Raw genomic sequence first — 22,297 nt, 5'->3', positions numbered from 1 at the left:
AGACCCAGGAGGGGCGTGCAGGGCGGGGGGGCTGCCTTGAGGCCAGGCATCCGGTGACCCTGCCAAGGGGCTGGCCAGCACCCCTGAACCTCAGTTTCCCCATCTGTCAGAGGAACCCACCCCCTGCAGGGCTGTTCAGGGTTAAGGGGGGAATGTGGCCTGTGAGGTCCCACTCACGGGGCGGGGGCTGGGTGGGGTGCCTCCTCTTCTCCGCCTGCTTCCTGTGCCTGGACCCCACCCAGCTGCTGTCCCCTGCCTGGTCCAGGCCCCAGGCTGGCAAGGGCTTAGACCTGACTCACAGAGAACACCATGGGTCAGCGGAGGAAGGACCGGGGAAGGAGCGAGACAGGAGGGAGAGAGACCGCGGTCGTGGGGATCCCTGTGTACCACCACCTGGCAGCCGGCCCGTCACAGGGGAGTGGCTGATCCTTGGCTCATTCGGGAAGGTCACCCCCACAACCAGAGCCCCTTCTGTCAAAGACACAGCCACCTTCACACCTACCTCCACCTCTCCATCCTCCCACTATCTAACCACCCACCCACCTCCATCCCACCCTCCAACCGTCCATCCATTCCACCATCCATCCCTCCACCCACCCTCCATCCATCCATCCATCCATCCCTCCATCCCTCCATCCCTCCCACCCTCCATCCACCCATCCCTCCATCCCTCCATCCATCCCTCCACCCACCCTCCATCCATCCATCCCTCCACCCCTCCATCCCTCCCACCCTCCATCCACCCATCCCTCCATCCCACCATCCATCCATCCCACACTCCATCCACCCATTCCTCCATCCCTCCATCCCTCCATCCATCCATCCCTCCACTCCTCCATCCCTCCATCCCTCCATCCATCCCTCCACCCACCCTCCATCCATCCATACACTCACCGTCCACCCCCCTCCGCCCAGTTGACAGGTGTTCACAGCATCCCCTGTGACAGGTGTCATTTGCTGTTTGGGACAGAGTGATGATCAAAACAGACCTGTGCTTGGGCAGCTTGTGCTGTTGTAGTCAGATACACGATGGACCTTAAACCACGACTGTGCAAGCGCCATACGTGGTGCCGCTTGGGTCTATTATGGGGTCATCCGGGAGGACTTCTGGCCCAGAACCTGCCTGGTCTCTGCTATAACCCGCTCAGTGGAAGTGTCTGTCGACCAGGTGCCATCGCCCAGGGCGGGATACAGGAAGGTCTGCCTTCAGGGGGTTGCTAATGAGGCCCCACCCCGGCACACTCCTGAGGGTGGGTGTTCCTGGAGGTGAAGGTCAGACACAGAGCAGGGGTCTGTCTGGATGCCCTCTGCCCTCTAGTGGGGCCAGTTCTACACAGGCTCTGGGGGCACCCTACTCATCCCTTGCAGGGAGCTCCATGGGGGTCTCGAAGGGGGTGCTGAGGAGGGGTTCGCTGCTCCTGGCGGCGGGTAGGGCAGTGTCTACGTGCTCAGACTGGGGTCTCTGTTCCCGAAGTGTCCTTACACCCACTGGGGGTCGCACGTGGGCCCCTTGTCCACACATCCCCAGGGGCGGGAAGCCCATCTCCCCCTCCCTCCCCAGACGGGGGCATCTGTTTCGGGTCCTCCTCTGTTCTGGGGGTGGAGGTGGGTCTGCAAAGTCACCCAGCAGGGGGCTGGGAGGGAGGAGGAGGGGCCCTGTCCCGGAACGACGTCGTGCCACCCATCACGCCATGCAAAGCCACACACTCACGCACTCACACGCATACTCCCAGGACGCGTAGTCCGTGTTGTGCACCTGGAGTGCCTCGGGGTCCGGCCTGTGCACTGCGGGTGGTACAGCCACAGTCAGGGTCCTCGCACCAGTGCCCCCAGGCCGTCCTCCCCACCTCCCTCCCTCTCACCGCCACTGTGGTCCACCGAGAACTTCCCAGGCTGGGTCCCCAAAATCAGCACGTAAGACCAGGTGACACAGTGCTGGCCCCTGTGGGAGGGGGGACGGGCACAGGAAGAAGGTTCCAGAACCTGGCTGGGCCTTTCCCAGGGGCAGCCCCAAGGTGGGCCCACAGGGAGGGCCCCTGGTCACAAGCCCCGCACAGGGCCGGGCAGGCTGGGGGCTTTGCCTCCCGGGGAGGGGGCGGGGGCTCGGGCCTATGATCTCTCCCATCAGCGTGGCCCACCCGCTGGCCACTCCTCAGCCTGGAACTGGACCCGAAATGCACCCGATATGCAAGCCCGAGAGAGAGGGCATTTTCTGGGCCGTGATGTCCCCTGTGGGAGCGCTGGGTGGGCCGGCGCCCTGCCAGCTGCCCTGCATTTGGCCGGGGGAAGCGAGAGGGTGGGAGCTGGGCTTGCAGCACCCCCTGCTCTCCTCGGCGCTCGGTGACCTGGCCAGGTGAACACACTTGTCTGAAGAGCAACAGAGAAGGCGTCCGGTGGCTGCATTTGCACTCGGTCCCTGACCCCCAGTTAATCAGCCTCCTGAGGGATGGGGAGCAGGCGAGTCAGACACCCCCAGGACTCGGAGACTCCCCGGTGGGGGTCTGGCATGGCCGAGCCTACACAGAGGGCTGGGGCAGGGGGCTGAGTGTAGACCCTCAGGGGCTGGACTGCGTCCCACTCTTGGCCTCCAAGAGCTACCCCTGTCAACAAACTGCCTTGCTGGAGCTTCCTTTTTCATGTTACTTGGAACCAAAGAGCCCTAAGCAAAGGGGTCTCTGGGCGGGTGAGCAAGGAAGGCCACGGGGCTTCAGCATCCCCCAAAGAGGGCTGTGCCACCCCCCAGGGGATTCCCAGGGCAGTCCATCAAGGCTCCCCACTTCTCCCCAACTGGTCATCCAGGCTGGCCCACCAGAGCACCTATTACCCTGGACGACACGAGGACTGGTCCAGGGGGAGCACAGGACTCCAGAAGAGCCAATCAGACACCATGGCCAGGCCAGCCTGGATGGTCCCTGTTTTCTGGAATTGGGACCCTGAGAAGGACATCAGCGTAAGCCACCGTTTTATCCCCGTGAGGTGAGAACCTGCCTGAACAGAAGTCTAGGGCACGCAGAGCTGAGAGGAGGAAAGGGAAGGGATGATGGGTCCCTGATTACAGTGTTTGAGCTCCTGGATCCAGCTATACCTGACATCCACCAGCCCTTGGGCTCTTCTGAGTCTGTGATCTAGCGAGTGCCTCCCCTCTTTTGTGGACACCCCCGGAGCTGGGTTAGGTCATTAGCAGCCTATGCTGGACATCACATTAGGAGGAAGGCCTTGGGAGAGTGTGGCCTGGACCTATGGAGGACCTGAGTCAGAGCCATTGGCTTCTGGGGGTACAGGCCCCGGATCCTCACTCACCAGATCATGGCATATGCCACTTCCAAGAGGTTGTTTTCATTTAGCGTGAACGTTGCTGTGAAAGGGCTCAGCAGGGACCTGTCTGCTGGCTTGTGGGTGCTGCCCGCTAGGCCGAGGACAAACCACTCGCCCTGAAACTTCAAGGGGCTGGGGGTAGGCAGAGTCCAGGATGGCCCAGGACCCCCCGTTGCACTAGGCAACGGCTCCCAGTTTGGGCCTGCCCCGGTCACATGGGCAGGAGCCTGAGGCTGCCCTGGGCCTGGCGGGGACGGTGATCCTGGCCCGTGGCTGGCCTCCCTGGGCCTCGGTTTCCTCATCTGCGCAGAGGGACTGAGATGTCTCCACCTCTCAGGGACAGACGGGGATTACGGAGGGAATCTAGGGTCCTCTTCTGTTGGATTCAGGGGTCCATGGGGGTGCCGAGAGCAGGGCTGGCCGGGCTGGATTCCCTGCACCCGCACTTGGCCGGCCCCCTCCCCCTCCCTCCCAGCCCCTGACCTGAGTTTCCTGGAAGCTCTGCAAAACTGAGCTGGGGACTGTCCGTGGGGGTGAGGTCTGGCCCTTCAGGGCCCTCGGCAGGGAGAGTAGCACCCACAGGGCACGCCACGGCCCCATCCCGGCAGGCGTGGAGGGGAGAGAAGTGGCCGACGGTGCTGCCGACGCAGGGACTCACCTCTTTATGGGCCTGCTTGGCAGGCGCCCCTCCCTGGGGGTGTGTCTCCTGCGCTTTCCTCCTCAGGACCCCGGCGGGAGGAGAGGTGGGTGCAGAGGGTTTGGGGGTGGGCTGGGCAGGGGCGGGGCCCACCTCGGAGGGGGGGCATCTGGGTCCCAGCCTGGGGAGGTGGGGTGCCCGCTGGGTCCAGCAGCTCCCAGGGAGGGCCCCGACCTTCCCATTCAGATTCCTGAGAGCCAGGCTCTGCACCGCTTTGGCCCCCATCCCGGGCGCCCCACGCTGGCTCCGTCCCAGGCCGGGGCATGACGTTTCCTTGCCCGACGAGTCAGGGCTGGGGCATTCTCGCTGCAGGAACACGGCGCAGAGCCTGGGCCCGCCAGCCTCCACGCTGCTCCACAGTCCCTGAAGCCAAAGTGGGGGGCCCTGCGGTCACGACCCAGAGGGAGGGCAGGGGGCAGGGCAGGCCAGCCTGGCAGGGTGGGGCACCCACACGCTGGTCCTGGGGGCTGGGGGGTAGTTGGTGAGGGCGCGGGCAGCCCCCAAAGAGCCCCTCCTCCCCACTGGCAGCAGGGTGCGTGGGTCCTGGGCTCCATCGGATAGCGGGAAGGACCTGTACTTGACCCGTGAGCTCATCCTGAGCCACTTCCTCCCGCCCTTGGCCTGGGGCAGCCTGTCCTGAGCAGGAGTCCCAGCCAGGCCACTGAGAGAGCCCAAGGCCCAGGGCTTCAGGCCTTGGCTCTGTCCCAGGCCCCCTCTCCTCTGGGAAGGGCCTGGCCCTCGCTGGGGCCCTTCCTCCCCTGGGAGTGTCTCCCGTTGCCAGCTGGACGGCCGCCGAGGCCTCTCCAGGTCAGCTGCAGGCCCCGGGCGGGGAAGGGGCGGGGGGTGTCTGGGGAGCCGAGCCCCCATGCCTTGACCTCCCCTGGCCTGGTCGGTTAGCACAACTCACCTGCTTCCAGACTCTGGCCACAGTGAGAGAAGCTGCAGACAACAAGGTGGTTTTCCTGGAACTTCCCAAAGGACCCATCACGCTCCAACAGAAGCTGGGGCGGCAGCTCCCCCAAGACCTGGCCTCCACCTCCCACCCTGCAGGCCCCAACCCGACCCCGCTGACCCCAACCTGATCCTAAACCCACCCGAGATCGTGCCTAAAACCCGCCCCTATGCACCCGTCCCGGGCTGGGGGCGCTCTGCCCCCCCAGGTGGTGCCCTCCCAATGGGCGCTCTGGGGAGCTCTTCGGGGGCAGCCGTCGGCCCCTCCACAAGTACGCCCACCCCTGCGACCACCTGGCCTTCCCTGGTCAGCACAGGCCACGGCACAAAGCCCCTGCAGCAGCGGAGGCCAGGCGGGGTCCCCACACCACCCCAGGCCTGAGTGGTGCCCTAGGCCCAGGGGTCCCACCTCCAGGCCCTGTTCATCTCCCTGGGGTGGAGCCAGCAGAGGAGGAGCAGTGCTGGGTGAGCGCAGGCAGCGTGGGATGACCCCCCTGAAGGCCCCCCACGCGCTGGGGGAGCTGGAGGGCCCCTCTGCAGTGAGGGAAGTCTGGCCCTGTCCGCACATTCAGGGGCCTGGCCCACCTGCCCACCGGAGCTCCTGTGTGGACGGGGAGGGCAGGCGCCCAGCAAGAAGGGCCAAGCACAGGGAGTTCCCCAGTGGCCTAGTGGTTAGGATTCGGGGCTTTCACTGCGTGGCTCAGGTTCAGTCCCTGGACTGGGACCTCCCGCAAGCCACGTGGCAAGAAAAAAAAGAGAGAGAGAGAGAGAAGGGCTAAGCACAGAGCACCTGGCGGTCCCGTGACGGGGCCAGCGATGTACCTGTTGTGGGACCATGGTGCCGGGGGCCTGGGACACGGCAGCCTCAGGTCTGGGCGAGGCCAGTGCGCTCCAGGTCAGTGCTCCTTGGGCATGAGCGGCCCCTCCACGTTCCCCAACTAAGACTGCCAGTTAGAGGGTAGTTTCCATAGATTTTTCAAGGTTTTTCTTTCTTCTAAGATATTAAAAACCACCTCTCATAATTAAAAGACCCAAACAAATTGTAATTAATAAATACCTTTACATAAAAACGATTCATCTGGGGCTTCTCTGGTGGCGCAGTGGTTAAGAATCCGCCTGCCAATGCAGGGGGCACGGGTTCGACCCCTGGTCCGGGAAGATCCCACGTGCCGCGGAGCAACTGAGCCCATGCACCACAACTACTGAGCCTGCGCTCTAGAGCCCGCGAGCCACAACTACTGAGCCCACGTGCCACAACTACTGAAGCCCGCGCGCCTAGAGCCCCTGCTCCGCAACAAGAGAAGCCACCACAATGAGAAGCCCACACATGACAAGGAAGAGCAGCCCCTGCTGGCGGCAACTAGAGAAAACCCGCGCGCAGCAACAAGGACCCAATGCAGCCAAAAATAAAAACAAATAAATAAATAAATTTAAAACAAAAACGATTCATCTAGAGCTACAATTGTTTCACCCAGTTTTTGAAAATTTAATTAGAGCTTGTTAAACATTTTAGCAAAACCAAATGCGTCGAGACGGTAGCCGTTCCCCACCGCCCTCTCCCGCATAAGGAGCCAGCCGGGGGTGGGGCTGGCCTGCTCTGTGGCCTCGGCCCTTTGATCCCTTGAGAGGTCCTGGCGTGGTCCCTGGGATGTTCAGCTCTGCCGGAAGGACCCTTTCTTCCCCAGAAGCCCTGAGACGGGGCCTCTAAGGAGCCCGGCCTGCCCACACCCCAGAGCAGAGGCCCTCCTTTCCATCTGGGGGACGTGGGGCCAGGCGTGCAGGGGGCTCTCTGGGGCCCTGCCAGCTCTGAGCTGCGGCCCATGTGACACAGGTGCCCGTGTGGCCTCCAGCTCTGCTCTTTGGGGTCTTTGTCTCCCCCTCTTCCCACCAGCCCTGTCTGCCCTTCTGGGAGGCCGGCGCCGAGGGACACGGGGTGGGCACGGCCCAGACTGGGGTGTTGGGCACAGTCCCTGCCCGCTGTGGACACCGAGCCCTCCAGCAACCGCCACGCCAGGCCTCCTGGTCTGGACTGGGCCAGCGGGTGAGGAGGGCGGGTGGGCATGCAGAGGTGGGAGCAGGGGCCTCTGAACCTGCTCTCCAGGGACCAGGCAGTGGTCCCTCCTGTTCTGTGGCCTACAGCTCACCCAGGGAAAGAGGCTGCTGGGGGGCATGACATGGGGCTGGGGTGGGGGTCCAGCTCCCAGGTGCCCCCTCAGCCTCGCCATCGTCAGGGAATGGTGAGCACTGGACCTCAAGCTCCCAGGGGCAGGGACCGGCCACCTGTGTGCCCAGAGCCTGGCATACAGTGGGCATTTCAGGAATGCTCATCAGACAGACCCTAAGGCTCCCCAAACAGGGCGACTTGGGCCCTTTTCCCAGGCCCAGCTTTGGCCAAGCCGATGACCAGCTCCCTGACCCTCCAGCCCCGGTCCGGCCCAAGCCTGGGGCTGCCATTTGCCCTGAAACTCTCCCCAGATTCTCCCGACTGGGGGAGGGGCACAGTGGGAGGGGGCCAGGCAGGCACAGGCGTCTACAACGCCCCGGGGTCGGCGCTGACTGGCGTGGCTCTCGCCCAGCAGGGGCGGGTGCGGGGTGAGGAAGGGAGTGGGGTGGGGCGACGGGACAGAGCGCCAGCCTCCCACGGGGAGCGGGGTGGGCGTGCGTGGGGGGCAGCAGCCTCTCACGTCTCCAGCGCTGTGGGAATTGGCCGAAGTCCTCAGCTGTTTAACAGGACGGGTCTGGACAGGCGAGCTCTCGTGGGCAGAGGCCGGAGCTGAGCCCACGTGGACCCTGGCACCGCGGGCGGGAGCACTTCCCTCCCTACCGCCCCCAGCAGCTGTCCCTGCTGGTGGGAGCCCCGGGCAGACCCTGGCTGGAGGGACGGAAGGACAGCTGGATCCCAGAGTGATTTGCTCTGTACTCGCGCCCTTTGGTCTCTGTTTCTCGGGCATCAAATGTTTACAACCGCGGATTTTCTCTCTGGCATTTCTTCCACTGTCGGGGGACCCTTGGCGAGGGATGGGCGGGTTGGCAGGGACATTGGTGTGTGGAAGGGACGTGCAGTCTGCAGGGGGCTGGCCCTGTCCCGGCACTCGACCCCCTCCCAACGGTCCACAGTCACTCGGAAGGGCCCCTCCAGGCAGCGGCTGGGGGGGCAAGGACACCGTTTCCAGTCCCCGCCTGCCTCTCCCTGGGCCTCGGAGCTCCCACGTTCCAGAAAGGTCTTCTCTATAGGCCAGAGGTCATCTTGTGGGCCCTCATGGCTGGTGACCTTGGGCTGACACTGGGTGTGGGCTCCTGGGGGCAACCCCGTCTGTCCAGGGGTCCCTCCCTCTGCACCCAGGGCCCCCGTGCTCACCCCAATACTGGCAGGCCTGCTTCCCCCAGATTGGGGTACAGACCCCCCAACTCTCTTTGTGCCCCCTGGCCGCCCACCCACATGATCTCCCCTCAGGGGCACCCGATGCCCGATGCCAGGAGTGGACTCAGCGCCGGGGTGGTCAGTCCCGATCGCGGGCCAATCTTGTGCCCTGTCTGGCCCTGCCAGCCCCTGGGGTAGCTGAGGCGCAGCCCAGCCTCCCATCCTCCAAAGACAGATGCCAGCTCCCCCCAGACCCAGGCACCACCCAGGAACTGGAGTGGAGCCTCCCTGCCCATTCCCTTGAAACTGCCTACCCTCCCCAAGGGCCTGTCCTGCCTTGGCCACAGGGCCCCCGGGACTCTGGGCCCCTGCCTCCCAGGAGGGCGCTCAGTGGTCAGCAGGTAACAAAAAGGACCTGAGGGGCGGGTTCCGCATCCCTCTAGGAAAGGCCAACGTGTCTGGACAAGGCGAGTTCAGGTCCTGGGCCCACCCGGGGCAGCCCAGCGAGGCCAGCAGGGCAGGCGTGCACAGAGTCAGGGAGCAGGAAAGACAAGGGTGACCACAGCGCGATGGCCAGAGGAGGGGACACTGGGGTCGGGGAGTCTGGGCACTCTAGGCCTTGAGAAGGAGCCACTCCCCACCCCCACCCCCCTGGGGAGGGCTCTTCACCAGGAGACAAGCCGATGCCCTCCTGGCCCACCCGGGAAGCAGCCCCATGTGTCCGTGAGATGACGGGTGGGCAGAGACCCCGTCCGGGTCCAGTGTGGAAAGGAAGAAGTCAGGGGCTGAGACTGACAGCGTTTAATGAAGGCAGCGCCCCGAGCTCCTGGGGGTGAGGCGCAGCTTCGGGGGCGGACGGGAGAGAGTCCCCACTCAGCAAGGGGGGCGGCGCTTGCCGCCACCTCCAGGGCCTTGGCTGCTTCTCGGTGCAGGGCTGCCGCCGGCCTCACCTCTTCACTTCTGCAGCACAGACGAGACTCAACCAGGAGGGAACCGCGGGCTGCCAGCCCCCTGCCACACTACCCTGCCGGCGCTGCCCGCTCACCGTCCAGGACGTGAAACTGGTCCGCGGCCTCGCAGAAACCTGGGGGCCGGGGCCGGGGTCAGGGGTGGCAGGGATGGGGCACGGGGGAGGGCGAGGTGGACCGCGGGGAGATGCAGGGACACTCACCATACTTGGGGAAGAACAGGATGTGGTCCTCGGTCAGGTTGGCACCCTGGACCCGCTGCTCAAACACACTCAGGAATGATTCGCTCACGGGGAGCGAGCGGGCTGCGTGCGGGACACACAGGGCTCCTGGGCGCCCGCTGGGTGGGTGCGGGCTGGGCGGGCAGGGCGCTCTGGGAGCTGGGCTGTGTGCCGGGGGCTGCGATCTGACCCCTGCCCACCCCCCACTGGTCTCCTCTCTGTCCCCACATCTGGGCCTAACGGCAAGGGCAGGGGAAAGGGAGGGGAGGGTCCATGTGCCCATCGGGCCCACCCAGACGGCCCTGCGGGTGTGCAGACCCGGTCCTGCGGGGACGTACCGTACAGCTTCACCGACAGCTGCCGCGCCCGCTCCAGGTACACGATGGCGAAGCCCCGGTAGTCCGTCTCCCCAACGACCACGTCCACCGCCCCTCGGGCGCCTCGGGCTGGGCAGAGCCAGGTGGGCGGTCAGCCTCAGCCCCAGCCCTGCACCCTTGTCCCAGTGGCCCGCGCCTCACCTTGGAGCAGGAAGCGACCTGGGAGCCCCGTGTCACCGTAGAGCTGCCGCACCTGCCAGCAGATCCCATCCCTGGGGATTCGGGGTGGGAGGAGGCACAGCAGGCTTGGGGACCCCAAACTGGGTGGGGCCTCCCGGGACACTGGTCGCAGGGACGCAGGCCGCAGCAGGGGTAGGGCTGGGGGCTGGGGTGGGAGTCGGGGGGCTGGGTGGGGGCGGGCCTCCGTGCCGGGACTCACAGCTTTCGGAAGGTGCTGACAGCCATGGCTGCACCCTGAGGAGTCACATGCAGTGTGGTGGCCTCAGCCCGGTGGCCCTGCTCCTGCAGGGAGCGGCACGAGGAGGCCACGGCCACAAGGAACCAGGTCCCTGAAAACTGGGAACAGGCCACGTGAGGGCATGCGGGGACGGGGGCTGCCAAGCTGGGCGAGCCCCTGCTCCAGCTCCTCCAAGTCTACCTGCTGAGTGTCGAAGTTGGCCTTGGGCTGGATGGTGCTGATGGGGGACGGGGGCCGAGGGGGTCTCTGAGCCCTCTGACCCAAGGAGCCGACGGCCAGGAGCAGAGTCAAGAGGGATGCCGTCCTGGGGGTCAGCATGGCGACGGCAGCGACAGTGACAGGCCTGGGGGAGGCGCAGGGCAGGATGGTCAAGTCCCGGGTCGGAGTCCGCTGTCCAGTGCTGTCTGTGTCCATCCTCCCACCTCCCCGGCCCTGGGCCAAGCCAACGGACCGCCCCCCCCACCCCCATCCCCGGCCCCGGCCCCGGCCCCTGCCCCAGCCTCCTCACGAACTCAGCCTCACCCTGGACATCTGACCTCGACCCTGCACTTCTCGGCAGGGCCCTGTCGCCATGTCCTGTGTACAAAGTCCGAGTTGACCTCTGGCTTCTTGCCCACAAGCCCCCACGTGACTTCCAGTGTGGCTGGTGCTCATCCCTTTGCACATTCATCTCCCTTAAGCTGCCAACAGCTCCTTGAGGTACGAACTAGTCTTATCCCCACAGCGAAGAACACTTGCGCCCGACACTGGGAAGCGCCGGAGCCAAGTCTCGAACCGGAGATCTCGAGCCTCGCCCGCAGCCCCGCCCACGACCCACGGCGCTCGGCCGCCGCCCCTCCCGGCCGCCAGGGGCGCTGTTTCTGGAGAGACCGAGCAAACACAGGCGCACAAAGAAGTACCGCCCGGGCCGCGGGGACTGAGGCGCAGGCGCAGTAACAGCCAACGCGGGCTGCCGGGCTCGGCCCTCGACGGCCATCGATGCCTCGGGGCTCGTGGCGTTGGCCTGGCGGCCTCGGTCATAGAGACGCGGCGGCCGGAGCGGCGACGGAGGGCGGAAGCGGGTCAGCGGGCAGAGGCCTGACGCCGGGGCGGGGGCAGCGCAGCCGGGCGGAGGCGGCCGCGGTGAGTGCGCCCGGCCCGGGGAGCGTCGACACCAGCCATGTCCGAACCCCGGCCCGGACCCCAGCGCCCTGGCCCCGGGGAGCGTCGTCACCCCGCCCCGATCCCCGGCCCGGCCCCCCGGCCCCCGGCCCCAGCTCACCCGGCAGTGGCCGCACTGGCTCGTCGCCCACCTGGCAGGGCTCCCCTAGGCCAGAGGGCAGAGGCCAGGGCCGGCTGGTGTCCCTGGCGGCGTCTGGGGCGGGCGGGCTGGCCCTCGTCCCGCCGGCCCCAAGTCTCTCCTGAGAAGGATCTCTGTCCCATGTTGACAGCTCCGAAGCCTGGGGCAGCAAGGTCAGAGAGGCAGGGTGCACAGGCTTCACCGACCCTTCGTTTCTCGGCCTCCGAGCTGTCACCAGCCCTGCCAGCCAGATGACTCCCTGGGATCCTGTGTGGGGGGGGGGGGGTCAGAGGGCCCCACCCAGAAGGCCTGTCCTGAGGAGGGGGCCTTTTGGGGTGAGGGTGGGTCTGGGGTCTCAGGGCCCGCCGTCAGCTCCACCTCAGGCTGGACCAGGCCGGGAAGCTGCCTGTTCCGGGGATCACTTGGCCTTTCCGGGGGGGGGACCCTCAGGAGTGTGGGGTCCGAGGAGCATGGCTGTCCAGGAGGCTTGATGAAGCTCTTGGATCCTTGGCCAGGGGGGTTCTCCGCACATGCTTAGTCCAATGGAATTCCCAGCGGGGCAGTTGGTGGGCTGCCTCAGCTCAGCCCCAGGCCCCTGCGCCTCTCCTTGGGCCTGGGGGCTGGTGTCCTCCCTGGTCCAACTGGCGGCTAAGGGGACCATGCATGGGTTTCAGGGCCGCCTGGGCAGAATGTCACGATGGACGAGGGGGGCACACCCCTGCTCCCCGACAGCCTCGTCTACCAGATCTTCCTGAACTTGGGCCCGGCCGACGTGCTGGCCGCGGGGCTGGTGTGCCACCAATGGCAGGCCGTGTCCCGGGACGAGTTCCTGTGGAGGGAGCAGTTCTACCGCTACTACCAGGTGGCCCGCAACGTGCCCCGACACCCAGGTCAGCACCTGCACTCCGCCGTGAAGCCCACTGGTCCTCATGGTGGTCGAGGACAGCCAGGCTGTGCCTCAAAACGCAGGGCCTGGGAGGGAGGCCAAAGGGTGGGCAGGGCTGGCCCCTGGCTGTCAGGGCCCTGGCTCTGAGGCGTGGGGCCCCAGTGTGACACGCCCACACACACACAGCGGCCACATCCTGGTACGAGGAGTTTCGGCGGCTCTATGACACAGTGCCCTGCGTGGAGGTGCAGACTCTCAAGGAGCACACCGACCAGGTCCTGCACCTTAGCTTCTCCCACTCGGGCTACCAGTTTGCTTCCTGCTCCAAGGACTGCACCGTGAAGGTGAGAGCGTCTAACCCTGTAGGAAGAGAGGGCCAGGCCACGAGTGACAGCCGGCCCGTGTGCTGCGTCCGCATGGGGAGGCCCGGGACCTGGACCACTGGCCTGGATCACCTGGGCTGGGAGGCTGGGGCTGGGTGGCCCTACCTGCCTACAGAGAAGAGAGGGTCCTGCCCGCAGCTGCTCCAGAGCCGGCCCCAAGCCCCGCGTACTCACATCCCTCCGGCGGTCTGACAGCCAAAGACAAGGGGCCCCCACCGGATGGCGGTTTCCAAGCACCGGCTCAGCCGAGCCAACCAGGAGAGGGGCCCCGTGCAGGGCGGGATCACGAGGCACACCTGCTTGGCCCCCCCATGCAGATCTGGAACAACGACCTGACCATCTCGCTGCTGCACAGCGCAGACATGCGGCCCTACAATTGGAGCTACACCCAGTTCTCCCAGTTCAACCAGGATGATTCTCTGCTGCTGGCATCCGGGGTGTTCCTGGGGCCCCACAACTCCTCCTCGGGCGAGATCGCTGTCATCAGCCTAGGTGAGACTGGGCCGAGGCTGGGCGGCCCTCCCACCGGGGCCGTCCCACCCAGGCCCCTGCTCCATCTCTGCCCGGACAACCCCGCCCCTAATGCCCAGCCCCGCCCCCTGCCTGGACAACCCCACCCCATCCCTCCAGCTCCTCTTCCCCCCCCCACCCCCCACCCCCCCTCGCCCCATCCTGCTGCTCCCCCCAGACACCTTCGCTCTGCTGTCCCGCGTGCGCAACAAGCCCTACGACGTGTTCGGTTGCTGGCTCACGGACACCAGCCTGATCTCGGGAAACCTGCACCGCATTGGGGACATCACGTCGTGCTCTGTGCTCTGGCTCAACAACGCCTTTCAGGTGTGCGCGGGGGGGCCCTGCGGCCGGCGGCGGCCCCCAGCAGCCCATGCCCACCGCCGCGCTCCTGCCCCCAGGACGTGGAGTCGGAGAATGTGAATGTGGTGAAGCGGCTTTTCAAGATCCAGAACCTCAACGCGAGCACCATCCGCACCGTCATGGTGGCCGACTGCAGCCGCTTTGACAGCCCGGAGCTCCTGCTGGACGCCGGCGCCCCTGGCGCGGATCCCGGCTGTGTTTTCGACCTGAGCAGCGACAGCGAGGAGCCGGCGGTCGACCCGGGCCCGGCCCGCACCAAGGGCTTGCGGCGCCTCCTGGAGGGCCGGGCCCAGCCCCAGCCGTCAGAGTGCGCGCTGGAGACCAAGGCGGCCGAGCTGCTGGCCCAGGGGCACACCAAGCCCCCCGAGCGCGGCTCGGCCGCCGCCGGCAGCAAACTCCTCATCTTCACCACGGGCTGCTTCACCTACTCACCACACCAGATCGGTGAGGGGCCCGGGCGAGGCTTCCCAGGGCGGGGCGGGGCCAGTCTGTGCGCAGAGTCCCTTCCTCCGTTTGCCCTGGGGGTGAGCACTTGTGCAGCCCCCCGGGGCGCACATTCAGATCCGGGGGCACAGGGCCGGCGGCGCCACGGGCGTCTGGGCGCTCCCAGGCACCGAGGTGCTGCCCGCCCGGCCCCCACAGGCATCAAGCAGATCCTGCCGCACCAGATGACCACGGCGGGGCCCGTGCTGGGCGAGGGCCGGGGCTCCGACGCCTTCTTCGACGCACTTGACCACGTCATCGACGTGCACGGACACATCATCGGCATGGGCCTGTCCCCCGACAACAGGTGGGCCTCTGTTGGCAGCCTGGGTGGGGGCGTCCGCAGGCCCCTACTGAGCAGCGTGCCCACGCAGGTACCTGTACGTAAACAGCCGCGCCTGGCCCAGCGGCTCGGTGGTGGCCGACCCCATGCAGCCACCGCCGATCGCGGAGGAGATCGACCTGCTGGTGTTTGACCTCAAGACCATGCGGGAGGTGAAGCGGGCCCTGCGCGCCCACCGCGCCTACACGCCCAATGATGAGTGCTTCTTCATCTTCCTGGACGTCAGCAGGGACTTCGTGGCCAGGTCCGGGGGCGGAGCCGGGTGGGGAGGGGCCCCAGTGGGCGGGCGGGGGCTCATCCCAAGCGCTCTCGCAGTGGGGCGGAGGATCGGCACGGCTACATCTGGGACCGCCACTACAACATCTGCCTGGCCAAGCTGCGGCACCAGGACGTGGTCAACTCAGTGGTCTTCAGCCCCCAGGAGCAGGAGCTCCTGCTGACGGCCAGCGACGACGCCACCATCAAAGCCTGGCGCTCGCCACGCACGGTGCGTGTCTGCCAAGCCCCGCGTCCGCGCCCGCGCCTTCGCCCCTTCTTCTCCTGGTTCACCAGCCAGAGGCGCTGAGGGGCGCTGGGACCCACCGAGGAGGCTACAGAGGCCCATGGCCCTTTTCCGGGGGTTGAGCTGCTGCCCAGAGCGCGCGGAGGCAGAAAGCTTGCTGCAGAAATGCCTTAGGACGGGGGCCACGGGGGGGGCGGCCCGGCCCCCACCACGCTCGTGCACGCACACCGCCTCCCACAGCTGTGACACTCAGCCCTGGGCAGCCGGGGCCGTCTCTGGCTGGCTTGGGCTGCACAGGACACTGGGCCCCCGCTCTTCACCCACCCCCTTCCCCTGGGCCTGGGCTCTGGGACAGTCTGCACAACACCTTCTCCTCGGCCAGCCCTGTGGGGCCCTGGTGGTGTTTGCTGGGCCCAGCCTTGCCCAGGGAGCCCAGGCTCCCTCCTCTGGGAACTTCCCAGCGTCAGGGTCGAGATGTGGGTCAGGCTGCTGCAGGCCAGGCTGACATGGGCCCAGGGCACCTGCATGTCACTGGTCACCTGTTCAGGGTCTGAATAAACAGTTGGCAACAGCACAGTGCCGACCAGTCTGTGCGGGGAGGGGCGTGGCATCCAGTGTGTGCAGGGAGGGGCATGGCATCTATACGGGCCCTCGTTGTGCCTGCTGGACAGGGCGGGTGCCCCAGGCCACACGCTGGAGCTGCCCTGAACTGGGCAGCGGGACGCGAGTCTGCGTCCCCAGCCGCCGCCCCTGCTGCCTCTGTGGACAAGTCCCTGAGCGCAGAGACTCCAGAGCACGTCCGGCACGTGTGCGCTCCCCGCCAGCAGGGGGCACAGAGGGACACACGGCTTGGCAAGTGCTGCCAGGCACCAGGGATGGCAGGCGGGGCGGGTGGCGGGGCGGGCGGCGGGGGGGCCAGTTTCAGGGCTTTGAGTCCTCAAGGGGGTGCCCTGGCTGGGGCAGGGGCAGGGGCAGACCTCTGGGGCCTGGCACGTGACAGTGTGGACACAGAGCAGAGGTGGCAGCAGAGGGGTGGGGTGGCCCCAGCTGTACCCTCAGGCCTGGCCCAGGCCCATCCTGGGGGCCCACCTGCCCCACTTGTTCATCTCGGGACACCCCAGGGTGGAAATGCAGCTCGGCTGCACGTGGAGTGATGGTGCTGAACTGCCATCGGCTCCACACTCGGCACGCGCCAACGTGACGGTCGAGAAGACAGACGTGGACGGGCCTTGGGGGACAGCATGTTCCTCCAGGCCAGAGGCAGCGGTGAGCAGAGGCTGCCCCAGTCGCCTGCGGGGTCGGAGCCAAGCTGGCCGCAGGCAGACAGGCTGGGCAGGGCCGGGTACAGACACGAGGTCGGGGAAGCTGACCCAGGAGGAGTTCGGACTGGAGGGCAAAGTCCCCGGAGGAGCCAGCCAGTAGCACAGCTGCGCCCCGAGGACAGAGCCCCGGCCCCACTGCTGCAGCGGGGAAGCTTGGGCCCCTGGGTCTGTCTCCGAACCACTGGACGGGTGAGAACAGGGAAAGGAGCCCGACAGCAGCGGAGCCCGAGCAGTCTGCCCGGAACCCGCCTGGAACCGCAGCCAGGAGCCCAGGCTCGGCCTCAGACAGGAGCCAGGAAACCCCACGGACACCACTGCTCTGGGGTAGCTGCAAGGTGATGCGGTTTCTGGAAAAGACTGGGGATATGTTTAATTTAAAGCCATCAAGGAAACCTACAAAATCTATAAAACAAAAGCAGCGGAATCGGAGTCAAGAACATGCAGAAATCAAAAAATTAGAAGGGAGCCAACAGAGAAGAGATAGGGTGATTGGAACTAAATGCTTAACCCACGGAAAGAAGGCTGGACCAGGCCCAGCTGGTGTGAGAACTGGGAAGCGGATGACAAAAAGCAGAGAAACAAACGTGCCAGAGGAACGGGGAGGCCCGGGAGGCGGAGGGAGAGCGCGTGGAGACGGGGGTTGGAAGAGGAGCCCCATCCCCAGAGCACGCGAGCTGAGGTCTGACGGAGGGCAGCAAAGCACGCCTGAGCCTCCGAGCTCCGTGGGAGGTGGGTGCAGGTGGGGAGCTGGCTCGAGGCCCTGCTCCTCCGGAGGTGTGGCCAGAAACCTGAGCAGAGGCACGGGGCAGCCGAGGGCTCTGAAAAGGGCGCCATGGCAGGCGGGGCAGGGGCGGCGGCAGCACTGGGGCCCCCAGTACCGGCACCTCTCACCAGTGCCCACCCTCAGTTCCTGGGCCTGCACGCGGCACAGCCGCCAGCCTGCCATGGGGTCGGGAAAGGGGACTCGGGAAGCTGAGTGAGTGCGGAGAGGCCGGGTGATCGCCGGGGGCTGTGTGGCCCCAGGTGTGGCCCCAGGCACGGCCAGACTAAGGAGGGGCACGACAGGGCAGGGTTAACAGGAGTGCCAGGTTTCAGGCTGGAGGCCAGACAGGGAGCCAGCAGCCAGACCAGAGGGAGCAGCTTGAGAAACAGCCCGTGAAGTGGTTGTGACGCCCAGGACCACCCTTGAGCTGCCGGTCTGCTCCTAAGGATCAGACCCAAGGCTTGGTGAGCTTGCAGAGCAGCAGGCAGGACCGGCCGAAAGAGCATGGCTTTGGGGGCTGGGCTGACGGGGGATCCAGCCCACGGGTGGCAGTGGGAACGTGAGCCTGAGCCTAACCAGACCCAGACCTGATGAAGTCAACGTCCAGAATCTAACCTACAGTTACCCAGCACACGAAGAGCTGGGAAACGTTCAACTCAAGGGAAGCCAAGGATGTTGAAGTTACCTGACAGAGACAGAGTGGCTATTATAAAATGCCTGAGTGAGCAGTCAAACACATTCTGCAGTGGATATTAAGATATAAACATCTCAGCAAAGAAACAAAAAAGGGAAATAACCAAAAATTTAAAACTCCAGACAGACTTAATAGCAGGGTGGAGAAGTCAGAGAAAAGAGTCAGTGAACTTGACTGAAGACAGGACAACAGAGATTGTCCAACCTGAACAGAGAGAAAAAAGATCAGGTAAAGGAAAATCAGAGCCTCAAGGACCTGTGGGACGGCAAGCAAAGGTCTAAGCGCAAAAGGAGAGGAGGAAGCGATTTGAAGAAATGATGGCTGAAAACGTCCCCAAATTTGGGTATAAACCTACAGATACAAACCTACAGATTCAAGAGGTGGAGCAAAAGGACAAACTCAAGGACATCCACACCCGGGCACATCTAAATCAGTGCTGAAAACTGAAGACAAGAGAAACCTGAAAGCAGTGAGAAGATGCACCTCGGCCCCAGGGGAGCAGCCTGTGGTGACTACAGATTCCTCATTAGAAACCACGGAGGCCACAGGAAGTAGCACTTTTTTTTTTTTTTTTGGGGTGCGCTGAGGGACCTTAGTTCCCCTGACCAGGGATTGAACCCGGGCCCCGGCAGTGAAAGCGTGGCGTCCTACCCACTAGGCCACCAGGGAACTCCCAGAAGTAGCACATTTTTTAAGTGCTGGGGGAAAGGAAAGAGTCAGTCGGGAGTTCTATATCCAGTGAAAATGATCTGCTCTAACAGAAATGCCGATGGGAGCTCTTCCGGCAGGAAGGAGGTGGTGTCAGGAAACCTGGGCGGTCAGCAGGGAGGGGCAGCAACAGAAACGGTAAACACTTTCCTCGAGTTCTTCAAACACGTTCGGCCGCTGAAAGGAAGTTTGTTATGATGTCGTCTGGTGACATGTCCAGCACACGCAGAGGTAACGGGGGAACCACAAAGGGGCCTCCAGGGTGGTAAGGTTTCTACATCCCAATTAAAGAGCAAACTCCTGATTCCAAGTAGATTGGAACAACCACTAAAACCATAAAGAGAGTCAGCATCACAACAGATAAACTCAAATTGAATACTGGGACTTCCCTGGCGGTCCAGTGGTTAGGACTCCGCACTCCCAACGCAGGGGGCCCGGGTTCGATCCCTGGTTGGGGAACTAAGATCCTGCATGCTGCATGGCACGGTCAAAAAACAAACCAAGCAAACAAAAAACCCAGAGAGAACCAACAGAAAACAAACACAAAATGGTCAACTTATATCTAGCATATCCATAATTACATTATTGTCAACGTGAAACTTAAAAACAAAAATACCTACAACCCAACTATGCCATCTCTAAGAAACTCACTCAAATATAATATAGGTTAGTTAAAAGTAAAAGGATGGAAAAATGTATACCACAAAAATGCCAATGAAAAGAAACAGGATGTTTAATATCAGACAAAGTAAAGCACATTTCAGAAAAAGTCTGTTACCAAGAAAAAAGAGGGACATTACACACTGATACAAGAGTAAATTCACCAAGAAGATATAACAATCCTACGTGTGTGCACCTAACAACAGAGCCTCAGAATACACAAAGCAAGAAGTGACAGAATGAGAGGAGAAACAGATGCATCTGAAGTTACAGTTGGAGACTAGGTGCTTCTCTCTCAGTAAAGGTCAAACTAGTCACAGAGGCGGCAACATGCAGGAGAACTGAGCCCCTCTCCTGGGTTAGCTTCCTGGGTGGCTGTAACAAAGTACCACAAACTGGGAAGTTTAAAACAACAGAAATTTATTGTCTCAAAGTTCTGGAGGATGAAAGTCCAAGGTCAAGGTGCTGGCAGGGCCACTCTCTCTGGGGGAAGCCCTTCCTGGCCTCTTCCTAGGTTCTGGCGTTTGCCAGACATCAGGTGCTCCTGACCTGTAGACGCATCACTGCGATCTTCTGTCTTCACGTGGCATCCTTCTCCCTGGGCCTGTTCACGTCCTCTTCCCTCTGTGCACGTCTATGTCCACATTTCCCCTTTTCAGAAGGACACCGGTCATATTGGATTGAGCCCACCCTAATGACCTCATTTTAACTTATCTCTGTAAAGACCGTATTTCCAAATAAGGTCACAGTCTGAGTTACTGAGGGTTAGTACTTCATTATCTTTGGGGGAGTCACAATTCAATCCATGACAACTATCAGCTAACTGAATCTAATCGATACGTACGGAATACTCCCCTCACCGGCAGCAGAAGACATGTTCTTTTCTCTTTTTATTTAATTAATTAATTTATTTATTATTTTTGGCTGTGTTGGGTCTTTGTTGCTGCGTGTGGGCTTTCTCTAGTTGCCGCGAGTGGGGGCTACTCTTCGTTGCAGTGCGCGGGCTGCTCATTGCGGTGACTTCTCTTGTTGAGGAGCACAGGCTCCAGGCACGTGGGCTTCATTAGTTGCGGCACGCGGGTTCAGTAGTTGTGGCTCACGGGCTTAGTTGCTCCGCAGCATGTGGGATCTTCCCGGACCAGGGCTCGAACCTGTGTCCCCTGCATTGGCAGGCGGATTCTTAACCACCACGCCACCAGGGAAGCCCTGACATGTTCTTTTCAAGTGCACATGAAACAGCCACCAACGTGGACCACAGCCTGCATCACAAAACGAGCCTGAGACACAGGAAGACAAGGGGGCACAAGTCAGCTGTGAGCAGACAGCACACAATGATGCTGTCCCTCTACTTGAAGCTTTTTTTTTTTTTTTTTTTGGCCTCGCTGCATGGCATGTGGGATCTTAGTTCCCCAACCAGGGATCGAACTCGTCGTGCCCCCTTCAGTGGAAGCGCAGAGTCTTAACCATTGGACCACCAGGGAAGTCCCTACTCGATGTTTCTAAATGATTATTTTGTGCGTTGAAAAAATAAGATGGAACTAAAATTCTAGATAACATGGAAGGCAAGGGAGTAGAAGGTCAAATAAAGGCGTAAATTAAAACTCACATCCCGGTGGGAATGCCAGATGGTGCAGCCACTTCGGAAGGTAACGTGACAGCTCCTCCCATAGTTGAACACACGCCCCACAGCTTCCCTCGGAGGCATCTTCCAGGAGAGAGGGAAACACACGTCCACGCTGACTTGTACACATGCTCACAGCAGCCAAAGGCGGGCCCACGCACGAGTCCACCACTGCGTGTCTGAAACACACGTCCACGCTGAGACTCGTACACACGCTCACAGCAGCCAAAGGCGGGCCCACCCACGAGTCCACCACTGCGTGTCCGAAACACACGTCCACGCTGAGACTCGTACACGTGCTCACAGCAGCCAAAGGCGGGCCCACCCACGAGTCCACCACTGTGTGTCCGTCCACCACACCGGGAGGCTCACTCAGCTTGAGGCTGCAGAACCTTGAAAACCTTATGCTCCAAGAAGCAGGCGTCAAAGGCCAGGTTGCGCGACTCTGCTTATACGAATGTCCAGCACAGGCAAATTGGGGGAGACTGGTGAGTCAGTGGTTGCCAGGGGCAGGGGGCGGGTGACGGGAACGTCCTAAACCAGGTTACAAGGCAGCGGCCCGCCCCCGGGTTCCTCCTCTGGAGCTCAGTTTCCCCCCGGAACCCTGGTTTCCCGGCAGAAGTGACCCCACAGCAGCTCACACTCCTCGAGGGCAGGGCCGGCGCCTGCAGTCCTGACTGCAGACGTCCACTCCTCGCTCCATCGCAGGGCGGGCACCTGTCCCGAGCGCCTCTGGCAAGTCCCCCAGATGGAGACCCCTCCCGCTGCAGTCTCCGAGCCCACGCCCTTCCAGCGCTGCCTGCTCCGGACCCTGGGCACCTCGGGGCAGCCACTCCCGTGCCCACGTCCCACCTTCCCAGCGGGCTCAAGTCTTCCTTCTGCTGTCACCTTCTTCCCGCTCTTTGTCCTCGTGGGTGAAGAGTACCTTTCTACGCCTCTCGTTTTACTGTTCTGTTTCATTTTAAGGGTAAGGAAACAAACTCACTAATCTACTTGGTTTAACCTGAACTGACCTGATGGAAACACATACACAAACACCACGTATAGACAAACTTCAAACGTAAAAACCCAGTATGTTAAAAACAAAACTTTAGAACTATCAGAAGAGGGCTTCCCTGGTGGCACAGTGGTTAAGAACTGCCTGCCAAGGCAGGGGACACGGGTTCGAGCTCTGGTCCGGGAAGATCCCACGTGCCGCGGAGCAACTAAGCCCGTGCGCCACAACTACTGAGCCAGGGCTCTAGAGCCCGTGTGCCACAACTACTGAAGCCCGTGCGCCTAGAGCCCGTGCTCCGCAACAAGAGGAACCACCACGATGAGAAGCCCGCGCACTGCAACGAAGAGTGGCCCCCGCTCGCCGCAACTGGAGAAAGCCCACGCGCAATGAAGACCCAACGCAGCCAAAAATAAATAAATAAATTTATTAATTAAAAAAAAAAAACCCATCAGAAGAAAACAGTATTTGTCAGCCC

The 22,297-nt window shown here is 63.0% G+C and overlaps 3 protein-coding genes across 5 annotated transcripts; 1 reads left to right on the top strand and 2 right to left on the bottom strand.

Annotated features, from left to right (window-relative positions):
* Positions 1-610: 610 nt before the first annotated feature.
* LCN12 (lipocalin 12) lies at positions 611-3,915 on the bottom strand (the record flags this gene model as incomplete). The annotated part of the gene is made up of 4 exons (XM_082400646.1): positions 611-1,993; positions 2,898-2,933; positions 3,301-3,437; positions 3,799-3,915. The coding sequence occupies 4 exons, from the start codon at positions 3,913-3,915 to the stop codon at positions 1,807-1,809; spliced, it is 477 nt and encodes a 158-aa protein (XP_082256772.1). The 3' UTR covers positions 611-1,806.
* A 5,195-nt stretch (positions 3,916-9,110) lies between these two features.
* On the bottom strand, positions 9,111-10,884 carry C8G (complement C8 gamma chain). Its single transcript, XM_082403124.1, has 8 exons — positions 10,831-10,884; positions 10,489-10,651; positions 10,270-10,406; positions 10,032-10,102; positions 9,852-9,959; positions 9,496-9,597; positions 9,370-9,408; positions 9,111-9,284 (listed from the first exon to the last, which is right to left on the bottom strand). The coding sequence occupies exons 2-8, from the start codon at positions 10,624-10,626 to the stop codon at positions 9,271-9,273; spliced, it is 609 nt and encodes a 202-aa protein (XP_082259250.1). The 5' UTR covers positions 10,627-10,651; positions 10,831-10,884; the 3' UTR covers positions 9,111-9,270.
* Positions 10,885-11,271: 387 nt separating this feature from the next.
* Positions 11,272-15,631, top strand: FBXW5 (F-box and WD repeat domain containing 5). Of its 3 annotated transcripts, none has more exons than XM_082403123.1 (9): positions 11,272-11,430; positions 12,262-12,477; positions 12,660-12,817; positions 13,174-13,348; positions 13,545-13,693; positions 13,768-14,173; positions 14,372-14,519; positions 14,605-14,799; positions 14,871-15,631. In XM_082403123.1, the coding sequence occupies exons 2-9, from the start codon at positions 12,285-12,287 to the stop codon at positions 15,118-15,120; spliced, it is 1,674 nt and encodes a 557-aa protein (XP_082259249.1). In that variant the 5' UTR covers positions 11,272-11,430; positions 12,262-12,284; the 3' UTR covers positions 15,121-15,631. The 3 variants fall into 3 exon arrangements, with proteins under 3 accessions (XP_082259249.1, XP_082259247.1, XP_082259248.1); XM_082403121.1 differs by having other exon boundaries at positions 14,587-14,799; XM_082403122.1 differs by lacking the exon at positions 11,272-11,430 and adding an exon at positions 11,574-11,760 and having other exon boundaries at positions 14,587-14,799.
* The last annotated feature ends 6,666 nt before the right edge of the window (positions 15,632-22,297 follow it).

Source organism: Balaenoptera borealis (assembly GCF_965194805.1).
Source record: "Balaenoptera borealis genome assembly, chromosome: 8".
Classification (NCBI taxonomy): Eukaryota; Metazoa; Chordata; class Mammalia; order Artiodactyla; family Balaenopteridae; genus Balaenoptera; species Balaenoptera borealis.
This window is presented reverse-complemented; position numbering and strand designations above follow the sequence as displayed.